Source organism: Pelophylax lessonae, assembly GCF_965119305.1.
Source record: "Pelophylax lessonae genome assembly, chromosome: 1".
Lineage (NCBI taxonomy): Eukaryota > Metazoa > Chordata > Amphibia > Anura > Ranidae > Pelophylax > Pelophylax lessonae.
This window is the reverse complement of record NC_138768.1, coordinates 737,114,855-737,132,770: the sequence shown is the minus strand read 5'-3', so window position 1 is coordinate 737,132,770 and position 17,916 is coordinate 737,114,855. Positions and strand designations below refer to the sequence as shown.

The following is a 17,916-nucleotide window of genomic DNA, read 5'->3' as shown; positions in this document are numbered from 1 at the left end:
AAGTTCTGGCTATGCCTATGGGCAGTCTCGGAGGGTACATCTTCTCTCTTCCTGCATAGGATGTCAGTTTTGTATCAAAGCAGTGCCAGAAAAGTAACACCAACCCAACTCCAAATAGAGGGGCGGGTACTGCGTCCGTCAATGAACCTAAGAGACAAGGATTTTACGGTAAGTAAAAAATCCAGTTTTCTCTATCGTTCATTGATGGATGCAGTCCTGTGATCCCTATCAGTAGGGACGTCCCAAAGCATTGCCATAAAATGAGGGATGGGAACAGCAGAAAATAACAAGTCCCCAAGGCTAAACACAGCCAACCAGGCAACATGGGACTCATCAGAACAAAAAGATAAGGCCCACCTGAAACAAACAGTAAACACCCTCAAGGAAGGCCAAAAGCCCCCCAGACAGCAGCCAGCAAAACTTTGCGGCCAAAGGAGGCATCTGCAGATGCCAGCACATCCACCGTATAAAAATTGGTAAAGGTGTGGACAGAGGACCAGGTAGTCGTCTTGCAACCTGAAGCACAGATGCCTGTATGGCGAAAAGCCCAGGAAGCACTAGGCGCCCAAGTACAATGCGCCGAAACAGGGAAAGATATCGCTGACCCTCAATTGAATCAGCCTGCACCACCGTCTGTCCGTTCCATCTGAAAACAGTCGCAGCAGACGCAGGCAGCCATGTTCTTGGGCCATCCGTGAGTACAGAGAGCGAACCTGACTCACGAAAAGACTCGAAGTCGCCAAGTACACCTTGAGTGCCGAACTACATCCAGAGTATGCAATGCACCTTCCTTAGAATGTTTGGGCTTAGGACACTTCAGAGGGAAGGATGGATCCGGACGAAGTACCACTTGTCTCCATGAACCAACATATAGGGACAATGTCGCTAGTGCCGACACCCTGCGCGCAGAGTGACAACAACCAAGAAGGCCACCTTCTGTAATAAGGTAGGCAGGGGATACCCCTGAATACTTGCAAAAGGAGGTTCTTGAAGAACCGACTGCACCAAATCAAGATCCCCAGTTGGCGACGGAGGTCACACCGGAAGTACCAAGTGTCGCACCCCCTGGAAGAAGTTACGCACCAGGGAACGGACGGCCAGAGGCCTTTGGAAGAAAATTCCCAAAGCCGAAACCAGACCGTTGATAGTACTCAAGGCCAACTTTTGATCAACTCCACGTTGAAGGAGAGCCAAGATTCGGGCCACCGAGTAAGAGCGAGGGGGAGCCCAAAGAGACTCACACCACGCAATATACGACTTTCTCATACGATGAAAAATCATCCTAGAAGACGCTTCCCACGCTTTAAGCAGGGTGGGAATCACTGAAGCAGACAATCCTCTGCCCTACAGCACCTGGCTTTCAACAGCCAAGCCGACAAAGCCAGCAACCGTAAAGCAGGATGGAAGATTGGCCCTGGAGACAATAAATCCTCTCTGAGAGGAAGTCTCCAAAGAGCGCCTGTGGCTAGCCTGACCAGGTCGGTGTACCAAGCTCGGCGATGCCGCAGCCTTGAGAACGACCGGAATCCTTTCCGCTTTGATCCTGCAAAGAAGTCTTGGCAGCAACTTGAAAGGAGGAAAGGCAGACAGCAGCTGATACAGACCTTGGCCCATCCGTGATCGCTCACACACGACTATGCCGGTGTCATTCTTGCGCAGGTGACCATGTCAAACTTCTCAGCGTCGTTCATGATGAATTAAGTTCTTGCCTACGACAGAACCCCTGGTGCCACCAGTTCATCTACAGGGGGGTCCAGGGAGCGGGCCACAAACCTCTGCACTATCCTGTAGATGCGATGCCAACAGATCTATGTCTGGAGTGCCCCAACAAAGACACAACTGCTGAACACCCCCGGATGAAGGGGCCATTCCCCTGCATCCAAGGCCTGTTGACTGTTTTAATACGCCTGCCAATTTTCCACACCTGGAAAGGGAACAGCAGAGAGAGCTGGAACAAGGCGCTCTGCCCAAAGAAGAATGCCTGTCACTTCTAAGACCGCAAGGACACCCTTGGTGCCCCTAGGTAAATGACATAAGCCATGGTCATGGCATAGTCCGAATTATTGCGCACTGGACAGCTGCAAGTGCCAGGTCCAGTGAACTAGGGAAAGCCGGATCGCTCTCAGCTTCAGGACATTGATCGGTAACCTGGATCCTCCAGGGACCATACTCCCTAAGCAGAAAACCTGCCGAGGACTCCTCCCCACTCGGACAAGCTTGCATCCGCGGTGACAATTGTCCAGTAAAAAGGGAAGGAAGGATTCCAGATCAAGACTCCCTGGACACCTGACTCAGCCGGATCCGAGTGTCCAGAGAGTTATGGATTCTAGTCCCATTTGAGAAAGATTGCCTTCTGGGGGATGCTGGAGAGGGATTGAGAGAAAGGGACCGTCCGAAAGACGACACCATCAGTCCCAAAACTTTACTGCAGGTCCAAAGGGACGACCATGTGTTGGACGGTAACAGTTGAACCGCAGTCTGAAGTTCCAAGAGTTTTTTTCTGTTGAAGGATAAACACCCTGACTGAGGACAAGTCCAAAGTCAGGCACAGATAGTCTAGTCCCATGGAGGGGACCAGGAATCCCCCTGATGTAGGGAAGCCACCATCGAGCGAACCGATACCAAGCCTTGTCGAACCAGAGCCGGAACTGCCCCACAGAGCGCCTGTAAGCGATCCGGGGATAGCCGTACATTGGAAGGGAAAACCTTACTGGAAAAAACAGATTGAAACTCGATCTTGCAACTGGACCGCATGACCTCCTGAACCCAGCTGCCTGGGAACCGGGCCAGCCGCAGGTCCAAGAACCGGCAAAGATGTCCCCCCACCCTATATATGGGTGAGGACGCACCTTCAGGCCGAGTAGGCCTTGTCCGCAGGTCTGGAAAAAAAACGATCTCTTGTTCAGACCAGGGTGGTTTGGAACCACCCTAGGAAGTTTTGAAGGACTTCGCCACATCGACTGTCCCAGATGGACGAAGAAACTGTTTGTGAGCCGAAAAGGAGGGACCTTACCCTTTTTTTTTAGCCTGTGGAAGAAAGCACTCTTCCCCCCCGTGAGACCCTTACATAATGTCATCCAGGGCAGCGCCAAACAGGCGATCCCCCTGAAAAGGGAGATCCATTAAGGCCTTCTTAGAAGTTTTAACGACAGACCAACACTCCGGCCAAGTATACGCTGGACAACCACCGCCGAAACTGACAGGTGACCCAAAAAAGGAGCCGTGTCCAGCGCGGTATCGCAAACAGATTGCAGCCCCTGCGCCAGCTGGTCCAACAGCTCCCCCAGGGCAGGAGGAACTTGCTCCTCACCAAGTCACGGCATTGGAACTCCGCCCATCAGGCAGAGTCTGCGTGGCAATGGCAATCATAAACACTGTTCCCAGTGCAGACCCTGCCAGGGAGATCAGATTGCGGACCACAGCCCGCACCATCCCATACCCCAAGTCCGTAAAGGACGGGGATTCCTCCTCAGGAACAACGGTAGCCCTATTCAGAGAAGGTCCACCTTAGGCGGAACAGTCCCCTTTACCAGAGACTCCTCAAAGGGTAACGTCTAGCAGACGCTTGGACACCCCACAGGAATGTCTCAGACGGTCCCATTCTTCATGAGCATGCTAGCAAATTAAGCAGCTCCGGATGGCATGTGAGTGCCAGATGCCACCTGCGCCCGAAACGCAGCCGCCGCTACATCCTCCAAATTGCAGGGTATCACGCACTGAAACAACCAGTGCATCCACCAGCGCCTGTATCATGCGTGGCAGGGGAGGTAGAAATGTCATCCTTATTATCCCAGGAGACAGGGTGTGAGGTAACAGACCCAGCAGGGAGGCCCACATCTGTGGCGGCTGAGTCAGACTCAGAATCCGAGACATCAGATGAGGCAGGGGTAGGTGGGGAAAAGTTTCAGAGCACCTCTCTCAAGGCCACCTCCACCCGAGCCCAAATGCTTCCCAAACTGCCAAAAATGCATTGATGGACAGTGGAGAACGGGGAGGGGAGAGAGGGTTGGGGCACAACAAGACAGAGGGAAACCCAGGAGTGTGGGGGTCCGACCATTCCAGGGAGGGGCCTGCGTCTGCCCCAAAATTCGCCAGGGAAGGGGGGGGGGGGCGATGTTTACTCACCTACCAGGAACATAGGCGGGAGCCATCTCCTGACAGGACCCCTCTCCACCGAAGTGTGGTGGCTATCGGCCAAATAGGAATGCTGCGACACAGGCCTAGACCCTGTGGTGTGTGACCTGGCGAGACGTTTAACTCATGAGGCCAGTCCCATCCAGTGCGGAGCTAAGGCCTGCACGCGCTCTCTGGCCAGACTGGGGTGACCACTGAATCTAGATGTCCAGCCCGTCGCCCAGTCCGGCTTAGTTGCTTGAAGATCTCACAGGAAAAAATTACGGAGAAAAAGGCTAGCTAAAAAAATTCTACATAAAAAAAATACTTAAATGCAAGGACAAAAGATCCCAGCAAGGAACTAGATCCTTACTCCTGACTAGGCAGATTAAAACTGACATCCTATGCAGGAAGAGAGACGGTGTACCCTCTGGGACTACCCATAGGCGTAGCCAAAACTTTTTTTCTGCCTAGTGTCCTACTCCTGTAGGGGGCAGTATAACCCTACTGATATGGATCAGAGGACTGTGTCTGTCAATGAACGATAGAGAAATTTAATATTGGAGAGTATAGAAAAAAACACACACATTAGGTTCCTTACCTGACTGCTAATTGATGACCTTCTCTTGTCCAAACCAGACAAAGCTTGTCGTGGGGGTGTGCTGGTATCAGTTGGAATCTTAGTAGGGGTTGCTATCAAAATACAAAACAGTGCATAACATTTAAAAAAAAAAAACAACTTCTGGAACTAAAAGGTGATTAAAAAATAAATAATTACAATGTACGTAAGTCACATGTGAGATCCATGAAAGACTCAACTGAATGAAAACAAGGTAAATTCTAGATGTAAAATTGACCATTGTAAAGGCTACATATCTCCAAAACCACTTTTCACAGAGAAGCACCAAATAATGGAATTTTTGACTTACCATAAAAGCCATTTCTCCGATGTTCATTGACGGACACAGCTCCTGATCGTCCTAACCATTGGGTTATTCTGTCCCCTATAGGGGTAGGACACTAGGCAGAAAAAATGTCTGGCTATGCCTATGTGCATTACCCAGGGGGTATACTCCCTCTCTCTGCTATATGTACTCAGTTTTGTTACAAGCATTGTCAAAAGAATTACAGCTCCACAGAGGGGTGGGTGCTGTTTCCGTCAATGAACATCAGGGAAATGGATTTTATGATAAGTCAAAAAGACCCTTTTCTCCTCTGTTCATTGACGGACACAGCTCCTGTCATTCTTGACCATTGGGACGTCCCAAAGCAGTGTTAAACATGAGGGGTGAGAAACAGCAAAAAAGTCCAAAGGCTAAAATTAGCCAACCAGGCAACAGAGGCTCAACCAAAACAACTGGAGCTCACCTGAAAAAAAAAACAATACAACCTCAAAGAGGATCAAGTATTCTTAAACAGCAGCCTGCAAAACCTTGTGGCCAAAAGAAGCACCCACTTTATAAAACTTTGTAAAAGTGCGCACCGACGACCAGCTGGCCACCTTGCAAACCTGTGTTAATGGCGCTCGATGACGGAAGGCCCAGGAGGCACTAAGCGCCTTAGTAGAGTGTGCCTTGAGAGGGAAAGGAGGAACATGACTCCTGATGGAATAGGCCTGAACCCCCGTCTGTCTAATCCATCTATAATTTGTTGCAGAGGAAGCGGACAACAATTTGTGAGGTCCACATGTGAGCACAAATAAGAGTCTCTGACTTCCTGAAATACTCTGTAGCCACCAGGTACACTCTACATGCCCGAACCACATCCAAGGCATGCAAGGCAATTTCCTTTGGATGTTTAGGCCTGGGACACGGGGAAGGCAACACAATGTCTTCATTCAAATGAAAGTCAGAGACCACCTTAGGAAGGAATGATAGACGGGGGCGAAGCACAACCTTATCCTTGTGAATCACCAGATAAGGTGAACAACAGGATAACGCCAGTTCCGACACCCTGCAGGCAGAGGTGATAGCCTCCAAAAAGGTCCCCTTCTTGGACAGTGTAAGCAGGGAAATGTCCCGAATATTTTTAAAGGGAGGCTTCTGTAGAGCTGAAAGCACCAAACGAGGATCCCAAGGCAGCAACAGAGTCTAAACTGGAGGAACCAAATGTCGGATAACCTGAAGAAAAGCACGCACCAGGGAGTGTGTGGCCAAGGGTCGTTGGAAAAAGACCACAAAGGCCGATACCTGGCCCTTGATGGTATTCAAGGCGAATTTCTGTTTAACTCCCCCCATTGAAGGAAGGTTACGATCCGAGGCACTAAGAAGGAAAGAGGATGAACCCCAAAAGACTCACACCATGCAATGTACGTCTTCCACGTACGATGGTAGATCTTCCTCAAAGTAGATTTCTTAGCTTTTAACAACGTAGGAATCACTGACAAACTTCTATCCTTCAGCACCTGGCGTTCAACAGCCAAGCCTTCAAAGCCAGTGACTGTAAAGCAGGATGGAAGATCGGTCATTGGGACAGTAGAGCCTCCCTGAGAGGAAGCTTCCAAGGAATGTCAGCCCTTGGTCATACCCCTGCCGACTGAGGTAATCTGCCTGCCAGTTTTCCACCCTGGGAATGTGTACGGCAGGGAGGGCTGGAACAAACCGTTCTGCCCACCTTAGAATGCGAGCTACCTCCAGAGCCGCCAGGACACTTCTTGTGCCCCCTTGGTGACTAACATAAGCCACATGCAGGGACCGCATATGGAACTGTGGCAAACGAAACTGCCTCGAAGGTAGACACAACCTAAGGCAGGCCCAGCACTCGCATGCAAGTCCGGAGGGATGACCATCTGCTGGACAGCAGGAGATGAATTGCAGCCTGTAGTTTCTGGAGTTTGTCCAGAGGAAGGAGCCCTCTGGCTAAGGCAGAGTCCAGATTTAGACCCAGATAGTCCAGCTTTGTGGATGGAACCAGAGCAGACTTCTGAAAATTCAGAATGCAGCCAAACTCCCTCAAGCTCGTAATATGATTTCAAGGTTTTACACCAGAGCAGTAGGAGACTTTGCTTGCAGAAGGACGACGTCCAGGTAGCCAAGTACCGCAATCCCCCATTGGCATAACAATGAAGACCTTTCATGAAGGTCTTTCATGAAGACCCGAGGAGCAGAGGCAAGACCAAAAGGTAACGCCACAAATTGATAATGCTCCTCTTCCATGGCGAAGCGGAGGAAGCACTGGAGACTGACACATTTTGGAATGTGAAGGCAAGCGTCCTTGATGTCGATGGAGGCAAAAAAATCTCCCTGATGCCGCAAAGCCACCATTGTGCGAACAAACTCCATTCTGAACTTTTATACCTGCACAAAGCAGTTCAGCACCTTGAGGTCCAGAATTGGACACACCTTGCCTTCCTTCCTGGGGACAGTAAACAGGTTTGAGTAAAAATCCCTAAAAACTTTCCTAAGTCAGAATCGGGCCAATCACCCTTAAAGTAAAAGGTCTTGCACCGTCCCAAAAAGAGCCTGTAAGCAGACCGGGGACAGTCGCACGTTGGAAGGCAGAACCTTACCGGAGGGTAAGAAATGAAACTCAATCTTGTAGCCGGACCGAATGACCTTGTGGACCCACTTGTTCTTTTACCAGGGGAGTCCACGGGTCTGGGAACCAGCGAAACCCCCCACCCCAGATACGGGTGAGGGTGCACCTTCCTGCTGAAGGGGCCTTGTCCATGGGTCTGGAGAAGCCCACACTTGACTTGCCAGACCAAGTTTGCTTGGATTCTCCAGAGGAGGCCCCAAAGTGCTCCGATCCCTTGTCAGTGGACCCTGAGGGACAAAACTACTTATGAGCTGAGGAGGGCCCACGTCTACGATGAGGATCCTTGCCCTTAGTAGCCTGCGGAAGAAAGGTACTCTACCCCCCATCTGGGACCAAATGTCGCTTGACCAAAGTGAGAGTGGCTCCCGTGTCTCGGAGACCTTGCACAGGCTTTCCGTTTAACTGGACAGATTGGCAATGGTGCTGTCGGTTCTCTGTAGCGGCTTTCACTGGGTCAGCTTCGTGAAGGGTACCCAATTGCTCCTCGGTGGGTTTGAATATTGGTATGACTGGGGGAGCATCTGCGTGATAGTAGGGGACCGTTGTCTTTACTGGAGGGGGTGACCCTGGTCGGAACCATGCAGCTTGGTCCCTGCTCTGGGTACAGTCTCATTGATAGTGCCCAACCTGCTTGCACCTGTAGCACTATACCCCACTGCGGGATTGGTATCTGGGTGCCTGCGAGTTGGAGGAGTCCCCCCTCTCTCTGTGGTAGTGGTGGTCCAAAATTGGTAATCCGGGGCTTGAGCATTGGTCTGAGGCTAGGTTGTTGCTGCCTGTGCCCATGGTAGTAGTGGACAGCTGTCCGTGCTGGGGAAGGTGGTCCTGCTCGAAGCCATGAATCGTGGTTCCTTCTCTGGTCACAGTTTCTTTGGAAGTGTCCGAACTGTTTGCACCGATGGCACTGTACCTGGCTTTGCTGTTGGAAGCGTGGTGGTGGACGATTGCAGGTACCTGGGCTTCGGGTTGGTGCCACTTGTCCTGGAGCAGGTCTTATGGAGGGTTGTTTCGTTTTTCTGGAGTCAATATACTCATCAGCCAGACGAGCTGCTTTGGGTAAGGTGAGCGGTCGCCGATCCCGAATCCATACCTGTATCTCCGGCTGCAGGGTGTTGAAAAAATGTTCCAATAGAAACAGCTGTAACACATCCTCTCCTGATATGGCTTGAAAACCGGTAATCCAGAGGGAGGCTGTTCTGTAAAGACGGCAGGCCCACTCGGTGTAGGAATCCCCGCTGTGCTTTTTGGACTCCCGGAACCGTCTCCTATATGCCTCGGGGGTGACTGAGTACCAGGCAAGCAAAGCCTCCTTGACTGCTGGGTATAGGTGAATCTCCTCATCAGGTATAGCTCTAAAGGCTTCGGCAGCTCTACCTGTTAATTTCCCGGCCAGGGTGGTGACCCATTTGTCTGTGGGTACTTTGTGTAAGGCACATTGTCTTTCAAAGTCGGCTAAGTAGCCATCTATTTCCCCCTCCAATTCCTGGAAGCTCTTAAAGGCTGCGAATGGTAACTTTTTCCGTTCTGTTGGGGCTGGAGCATTCTCCACAGTTGGGCTCACTGGTATCTGGATCTCCGCCATGCGCAACTGGTATTGTCGTTTTTCTCCTGGTTCTCAGCGATAGCGGCGTTCATCACCTGGGAAATTATGTCTGCAGGAGGATTGGGTCCATACAACGCCTACCGTATACGCACAGTCCGCATCAACTTATCCTCCAGGTTCGGGGTTACTGCTCCAGTCACACCATAGTTTCGGTCCATTTCCTTCAGCTCGGCCAGTAGTTCCTTTTTGGTACGGTTATTTGCTGGTCGGCTACGGTTCTCCAACAAATCTTTCAAGGTTGACCGCTTCAAGTTTCCGTAGCGATTCTCCATCTGCTCATTCCATTCTCAGAACCAGTTGTAACATCTCCTCTAGGGGAAAAGAACCATTCGACCCCTTGCCACCAGTTGTAGCAGCCACCCCCATAGCAAGAGGGGTTTCGCCGCCAGAGATGTTCTCTTCCCCCTAGTGGGAGGGATGCTGTAGAGTAGAGCAGGAACCGCTCTTACCAGAGCTAGAGATTTAGCGATCCAAGCCGAAGGGAGATAGAGCTGGTATAGCCTTCTCCCACAAACATGAGATGACACTCTATGTTGTGAGTCTAAGCAAGAACTGTTTATTAAATTCCAAGACATACAGTTTTACACACAGTCAGAGACACTCCACTTAGCCTTGCCAAAGGAACTGAACATTTGTACATTGAAACAGGCTACAGATAACCTAATGAACTTATGGTAAACAGGCAGTCTCTCCATACACACCCCCTGCGGAGAGAGGTCTCCAGTCCAGACCATTGTCTATGTGTCATGAATCCACACAATTAGACACAGAAACAGGAGGGGGGGGGGGGGGGGAGAAGGGCTGTAGCATTACATTACATTAACTCAATGCCATGAGTCATGCCATCTTCAGCTGTTCAGACGATGAATAAAGGGAACATAACATGCAATAAAAGGCAATGTCCCAAACTCATGGGGAAATGACACGAAGGGGTTTACAATCCAGGGACAGGGTGATCCGTCACACATAGGTTAGTACTGTCACAGGGAGCTACTCCCCCTCCAGCTCATGGCACAAAAGCTTCGCCCACTCTGTAAGCGTCTGCAACACCAGGGCAATGGCGAAAATCGACCTCAATGCCGAACCAGCCAGGGTGTACAAATTGTGGGCCACGGCCTCCGCTTTCCTGTTAGCCGGGTCCCTAAAGGCTGGGGACTCTTTGACCTAAATCATGGTTGCCTTGTTTAATATGGAAACCAAAGGGTCCACCACTGACAGAACAGTCCACTTCTTAAGAAGGGACTCCTCATAGGGGTATCACCTAGCAACTTGCTTAGGGACCCCAAGGGAACGCTTTGGTTGTCCCCACTCTTCAGTGACAATTCTGGCAGCACCACCCGGTTGCCAGGCACAGAGCACCAATCGATCCTCAGCAGAGAGGGAGAGGACCTCACCAGACTCACCACCCCACAGAAACTAGGCACCGCAGCCACTAGGAGAATCTTCCCTTGCACGAGCGGTGATCAGGAAATGAAAGGATCCAGGAGTCAGCACCAGGGGATGAGGAGGGCGAACCCCCCAGCCCCCCATCGCTAGCATAGCACCCTGCCCAAACCCCAGGAGGTGACCCAGACCACCCGAACAGCCCCAGTATAAGTGGAAGGGAGGTAGGATGGGGGGACAAATGAAAGGAGGGTCCCTGACGGGAAGGAGGGGAACCCGGGGGTCTGGCGGGAAGGAGGGGAACCCGGGGGTCCGAGGGGAAGGAGGGGAATTGAGGGGTCCGACGGGAAGGAGGGGAACCCAGGGGGTCCGACGGGAAGGTGGAGAACCCAGGGGGTCCGACGGGAAGGAGGGGAACCCAGGGGGTCCGACGGGAAGGAGGGGAACCCAGGGGGTCCGACAGGAAGAAGGGGAACCCAGGGGGTCCGACCGTTCCAAGGAGGGGCCCATGTCCACCTCAAAACCCTCCAGGGGGAGAGGGGGGACAGATACTCACCATACCAAGAACCGGGCGAGCACTGCTCCAGACAGACCCCCTTCATTATTGAAATGGGGGGCTGTCGGCCAGGAGGAACGCTGCGAGTCGGGCCGAGACCCGGTTGTATGTGACCTTGTGAGGCGTTTAATTCGCAGGCCAGCCCCCGTCCAGTGGGGCAATGTCAAGGCTGACCCAACGCGCAGCTGAGGTCCGCACGCGCTCACTGGCCAGACTAGGGTGACCACTGGATCTAGATTATCCATCCCGTCGCCAGGTGGATTGGAGATCTCACAGGAAAAAACCCGGAAAAATAATTCTATCCAAAAAGAAAAAAATTGCCAGGACCAGAGATCCCAGCAAGGAACTAGGTCTTTACACCTGATTAGGCAGAAAAAAAAAACTGAGTGCCTATAGCACAGAGAGTGAGTATACCCCCTCGGACTGTCCATAGGTGTAGCCAGACCTTTTCTGCCTAGTGTCCTACTCCTGTAGGAGGAAGTATGACCGAATGGTTAAGAAGATCAGAAGCGGTGTCCATCAATGAACGAAAGAGAAAGGAGGTTTATGGTCATCACTAAATTATTTTCTTGTAGTTGAGGGACAAGGAGTGGCGTTTCACCTTCAAGTTATACTGCCACCTACAGGAGCACTGACTGTGTACTGGCTAACAAAAACGGTAAGCCAGCTCAGGATAACCCCTCACTATCAGCAGGTATCAGTTTAGTACATAAACAGAGGGTTGAAACTTGTTTCCCTCTATAGACTCTAATAAAATAATTTTATGGTGACTACAGAAATCCTATTTTCATTCTCATCCATTGGGGATACAGGAAGACTATTACCTTTGGAACATCCAAAAGCAGTCCAACTGAGTGAAAGGCAACACCTCGAATGCTATCAGGGCAAAGAAAAAAGAAAATTGGGGACTGCCTGCAGCACAAAGCTGCCTGAAACTTAAAAAAAAAAAAAAGTGAACAGCCTTGCTTGATGCCCAAATGACCAAGAAGCATTCAAAGATTTATTAGATGGTACATTTGACAGTAAGGGATGGAACCTGATACCTCATATATTATGTTTGGAGGATGTTTGCCTGAGACCCCAAAGCAGTCTACGTGGGATTACAAAACAGAAATCAGCCTTCCTAAACGAAGAGACTTTCACAGCCTGAATCATAATCCAAACCAATTTTTTGGTGAACTGGGACAGGACAGAGTAATGGAAAAACAATGTCCTTGTAAAGGTAAAAGGGCAGAAACTACCCTGGACAAGAAGGATGCCCTGGGCCCCAAAACCACCTTCTTATGCAAAACCAGAAAGGGTTCATTGCAGGGAAAAATCTGCCAGTTCACATACTTGCCTTGGAGAGGTGATGGCTTACCACAACTTAACCAAAAAAATACAGCCCTTTTTGCCGTGTATTCTATAAGCGAGGTATTAATTGTAGCAGTAGTACGGTCCCTTTAAGGTCTTATGGCCAGTCAGCCATGGTCAGGCTTCACCAGCAAGAACATTGTTGTAAAAATAGCTTCCAACTGTTTAGCATTTGAGTACTGGCACAACTACTCCTTGGGACAGGAGATCGTATAGAACAGGGATCCCCAAACTACGGCCCTCCAGCTGTTGCACAACAACACATCCCATGAGGCATTGTGAAACTCTGACATAACTAGGCATGATGGGAATTGTAGTTCCTGAACAGCTGGAGGGCCATAGTTTGAAGACCCCTGGTATAGAACATTCAGCAAATCTAACTGTCCTTGGACAGATTGGTTTATTTGAGAGAAGAAAGTGGTGAACGGGTAGAGTTTTGAACTTAATTTTGAACACCTTTGAAACCACTGATTGAACCCACAGTTTTGGAAAGTCTGTAACCCTGAGAGAAACAAATTGTAACAGAGGCACCCCCACTTATTGGGGTGAAGGTACCCCTTCATTCCTTCACTGGGAAGATGGCTTTGGGGAAGACATGACGGGCTTTGGCGGGCTAAGTCTCATGCCAAAAGGAAGGGCAGAAATTGTGTTTTAAAAATGAAGCCTGGGTAGAGCGATTAGGTCCTATGTGTTTTGAATAGGTAAAGGCTCCTGTGGAGGGGGGTTTAGGAATCTCCTGCTTCCCTGTCAATCTGTTCCCTGTTGAATCTGTCAAATACCTCACCAAAAAGACGCCCTACTTCAAAGGGCATATGCATGAGCTTTTGTTTGCAGGCAGCTTCAGCTGTTCAGGCTTGAAGCCACAAGATTCTGCGCATGTGAATTAAGATTATAGCCACCCTGGAAATGTGTTTCCTTACTCGTTCTAGGGCAATCGCACAAAACAGCAGGGCAAAAGCTTTTCAATCTTCCCATCTGCAAAATCTTTGAAGGAACATCTTTAATTAGTATAGTGTGATGTTTGTTTAAAGTGGTTGTAAAACCTTACATATACCCAGTCAAGTGACTAGCCTCAGGTTACCTACAGAAATTAAACATCCTCTCAAATAAGTTGTAGTTTTATCTGCAGCCCTCTCCTCTCTACAGCCTCCTTGAGCACCCATTTCGGGGGGCATTCCCTGGGATTCTGTGGTGTCAGCATATACTGTCAGAAGCGACGTTAAATACCGGGGTTATGGCAGCAGATAGCTGCCATAACCCCAGTATTTTATTTTTTAAACAGCGGGCGGTCTGCTTCAACATAAAGGTGGTCCCAGCGGCGGATTCGCCACGAGATCACCTTTATGGGCGGCGGGAGAGGTGCTCCCCCCCCCTCCTCCCGGTCGTTTTCCAGTCGCTACCGGGGAAAATGATCCGGTCCGCTTTCATCTCAGGCAGAAGTCGAGTGAGGGCAAGATGCCCCTCACTCGACTCTATGGCCTCGAGGGATCAGAGCAATGTCAAACGTCCCTTCTTCCCAACGGCCTTACAGGGACCATTTTTTTTTCATCATAAAAAAAAAAATTACATTTTTTTTTTTGCTTTTTAGTGTAGATGTGAGATCTGAGGTCTTTTTGACCCCAGATCTCACATTCAAGAGGTCCTGTCATGCTTATTTCTATTACAAGGGATCATTACATTCCTTGTTATAGGAATAAAGTGATCAAAAGATTTTTTTTATTTTTTTTTTTAAAGCGCCCCGTCCCGATTAGCTCGCACGCAGAAGCAAACGCATACGCAAGTCGCGCCCACACATGTGAGGTATTGCTGCGATTGTTAGAGCGAGAGCAATAATTTGAGCTCTAGACCTCCTCTGTAACTCTAAACTGGTAACCTGTAGAAATTTTTAAAATGTCGTCTATGGAGATTTTTAAGTACCAATGTTTGTCGCCAATTCACGAGCATGCGCAATTTTGAAGCATGACATGTTGGGTATCTATTTACTCGGCGTAACATTATCTTTCACATTATACAAAAAAATTGGGCTAATGTTACCATTTTTTTTTTTAATAAATAAGAAAAGTGTATTTGTTCCCCAAAAATTGCATTTGTAAGACTGCTGCGCAAATATGGTGTGATAAAAAATATTGCAACAATCTCCATTTTATTCTCTAGGGTCTCTGCTAAAAAAAATATATAATGTTTGGGGGTTCTAAGTAATTTTCTAGCAAAAAAAAAAAAAAAAAGATTTTAACTTGTAAACAAGTGTCAGATATAGGCCCGGTCCTTAAGTGGTTAAAGAATCCAAAGATTAAATAATAAATTAGTTAGTGAAGAGTGATTTCTCTGTAAGGGAAAAGTTCACCACCTTAAGACACTAGCAAAACACTGACCACAGTGGTAGGGTGTGGTAGGGTTATAGGCCAGGCCCCCAGGGGGAATGTCCTCAAAAGCTTTGCCAGTGTGCAATCACCCTAAGGTATGAGCCTATATAACCTAGGGTCTATGAATACTTTTCTGTACTGTATGTTTTAGATAAATATAATTTTAATCAGAAGAGATGTAGAAAAGGCGTTCAACTGCCCAGAACACTAACTAAACACTGAGGCATGCTTGGGTAGAAAAGGGGTTTTAAAAGGACCGGCTTACATTTTTGCTAGTTACCACCAGTATCTCAAACTCCTGTAGGACAGCAGTATAACCTAACCTTAATGTTTCTGAATTTCTGTGTCCCTCAATGAATGGACAATTTAATGAATGAAATGAAAGACACATTTATCAACACCCAATAAAAAGATATACCAGTAGTGCTCAACAAAAATGCAATAAATACCAATTCAAAAGAGCTCCTACTCACATGATGGATCAGACACTGCTGTGTGAGACGATGACTTGATAGAACTCTTGGATGATGGTGACGGCGTCCTGCTGTCATCAAACCTTTCCAAAGCATCCTTTAGGCTCTCCTTATGTATGCGACTGTCTGAGATAGAGTCTTGGATCTAAAGGCACATAATTAAGTGAATAAGTCATGTAACACTTCCTCAAATATATCAAAACCTTTGTTCCAGGCTTATAAAAGCACATTACAAAAACTGATTTAAAAAAAAAAAAAAATGCAGTTACTGTCCAATCATTAGTGGTGCTACTGATCTATAAGACAACCTAAATGACTCACTTTATCAGAGTTGATGGCAGGTGGTGAATCTTCTATACCTTGTTCTCGCCTTCTCTCTGCACCAACCTCTGCATAGCTGCAAAAACATCATCTTTAAATAAAGTTTTTTTTTTTTTTTTTTAAACTTAGTTTTTTTTCATTAACATACAACATAAAAAAATATTTTCTTCACTTTGGAGCATATTGGAGTTCTGTTGCCATCTACATTAACAAGAAATAAAGCTTAAACCAAATGAAACATTACTAAAGTCTTTATCCTATACATACAGTACATTCACATACTGGTGATGCCATAGTAACTTTGGATAGCAGCAGCCACTCTTAGGGAGAGTAGTGTTAGATGCACTAGCAGATTTAGATGTAGTTGACTAACAAATTAAAGCTAACATTAAACACTTTTTAAGCAGTAACAAAAAAAAAAAAAAAAAAACAAAACAAAAAAAAAAACATTTTTTTTTTGCTATCATCTTTTGGGTTAAACATTGCATAAATAAAAACTGACCATTGTAAGCACCCTTGTCAGTATTAACTGGTTTGTTGCAACTCTCTAATTGCCACTTTTGCTGGATGGATTGGTCTGTTGACAAATAACAGATTTACTGGAAAGATCACCAGGTGAAAATAAAAGCAAAAAAATTAAAATCAATACAGCCACTACATCTAAGAATTGGTAAGCTATAACAAATTTTTGGGTTTAATATCGCTTTAAGATCAACCAGGCCAAATCTAATGTCCTGAACTCACTTCAGAAGTAGCATCCAATTGCAATTTCCCTTTATCATGGTGACTATCATTGGGACTATCTAGTGATCAAACTTACCCCGCTTTATGCCTCCCTCTTCTTCAGTGCAAATAATCGCCACTCTCTATATGCATAAATCAGAGTGGTTTAAGTGGCCCTAATATAGAGAAATACTACCAGGCCATTTAGATTTCCCAACTTACCTTGCTACAAGCAAACAAGGATATTCTCTTTGCTCCTTTTTAGTGTGACCCAATTCCAATCTTAGCTTTGTTTTGGCTCCCTCATTAAGCTCATCTGCTCTAATGTTTTATGGCTCGAAAGTATGAAATTTGCTATGAAACTCTAGCAAATCAAGTGCCTCCTTTCTTACCATATTACCTGTTGTTAAAAACCCCTTTTGTAAACAAAAGTGGGATTTTTGACTTACCGTAAAATCCATTTCTCTGATGTTCGTTGACGGACACAGCTCCTAAAGATCATCACCATTGGATTATACTGCCCCCTACAGGAGAAGGACACTAGTATAAAAAGAATCTGGCTACGCCTATGGGCAGTCCCAGGGGGCACACTCCCTCTCTCTGCTATAGGTACGCAGTTTAGTTACAAGCAGTGTCAGAAGAATTACAACTCCACAGAGAGGTGGGTGCTGTGTCGGTCAACAAACATCAGAAAAATTGATTTTAAGGCAAGTCGAAAATCCCATTTTCTCTTTCACTCATTGACGGACACAGCGCCTAATCTTCATAACCATTGGGATGTCCCAAAGCAGTGTTAAACATGAGGGGTGAGAACAGCAAAAAATTCTCAAGGCTAAACAGTAGCCAGCCGGGCAACAGGAGCTCAAGCAAAACTGGAGCCCACCTGAAAAAACAATACACCCTCAAAGGAGGATCAGGTCCTCGAAACAGCAGCCTGCAAAACTTTGCGGCCAAAGGAAGCATCCACAGATGGCAACACATCCATTTTATAAAATTTTGTGAAAGTGTGCACCAACGACCAGGTGGCCACCTTGCAAACCTGCATCACTGACGCCTGATGACAAAAGGCACTAAGCGCCTGAGTAGAGTGCGCCTTGACAGGGAAAGGTGGAACCTGACCCCTGATGGAATAGGCCTGAATAACCGTCTGTCTGATCCTTCTGAAAATGGTCGCAGAGAAAGCACACAACCCTTTCCGAGGCCCATTCGTGAGCACAAATAGTGAGTCTGCCTGCCTAAAAGACTCCGTAGCTGCCAAGTACACCCTAATTTCCCAGACCACATCCAAGGCATGCAAGGCAATTTCCTTCGGATGTTTAGGCCTGGGACACAGGGAAGGTAACACAATGTCTTTATTCAAATGAAAATCAGAGACAATGTAAGCAAGGGAATCTCCTGAAGATTCTCAAAGGGACACTTCTGGAGGACCAAAAGTACCAAATTGAAGTCCCAAGATGGCGACCTGATTAGATCTGAGTAGACAGATGAGGC

At 47.8% G+C, this 17,916-nt stretch overlaps 1 protein-coding gene across 3 annotated transcripts in view; it reads right to left on the bottom strand.

Annotated features, from left to right (window-relative positions):
* The window catches only part of CLOCK (clock circadian regulator), a 391,283-nt gene that overhangs the window by 51,615 nt on the left and 321,752 nt on the right, over positions 1-17,916 (bottom strand). For all 3 annotated transcript variants that reach the window (XM_082245462.1, XM_082245463.1, XM_082245464.1), the window contains 3 exons: positions 15,703-15,778; positions 15,382-15,526; positions 4,715-4,806 (listed from right to left, as the gene is read on the bottom strand). In XM_082245462.1, coding sequence (XP_082101588.1) covers positions 4,715-4,806; positions 15,382-15,526; positions 15,703-15,778 — 313 coding nt within the window. The remainder of the gene's footprint in view (positions 1-4,714; positions 4,807-15,381; positions 15,527-15,702; positions 15,779-17,916) is intronic.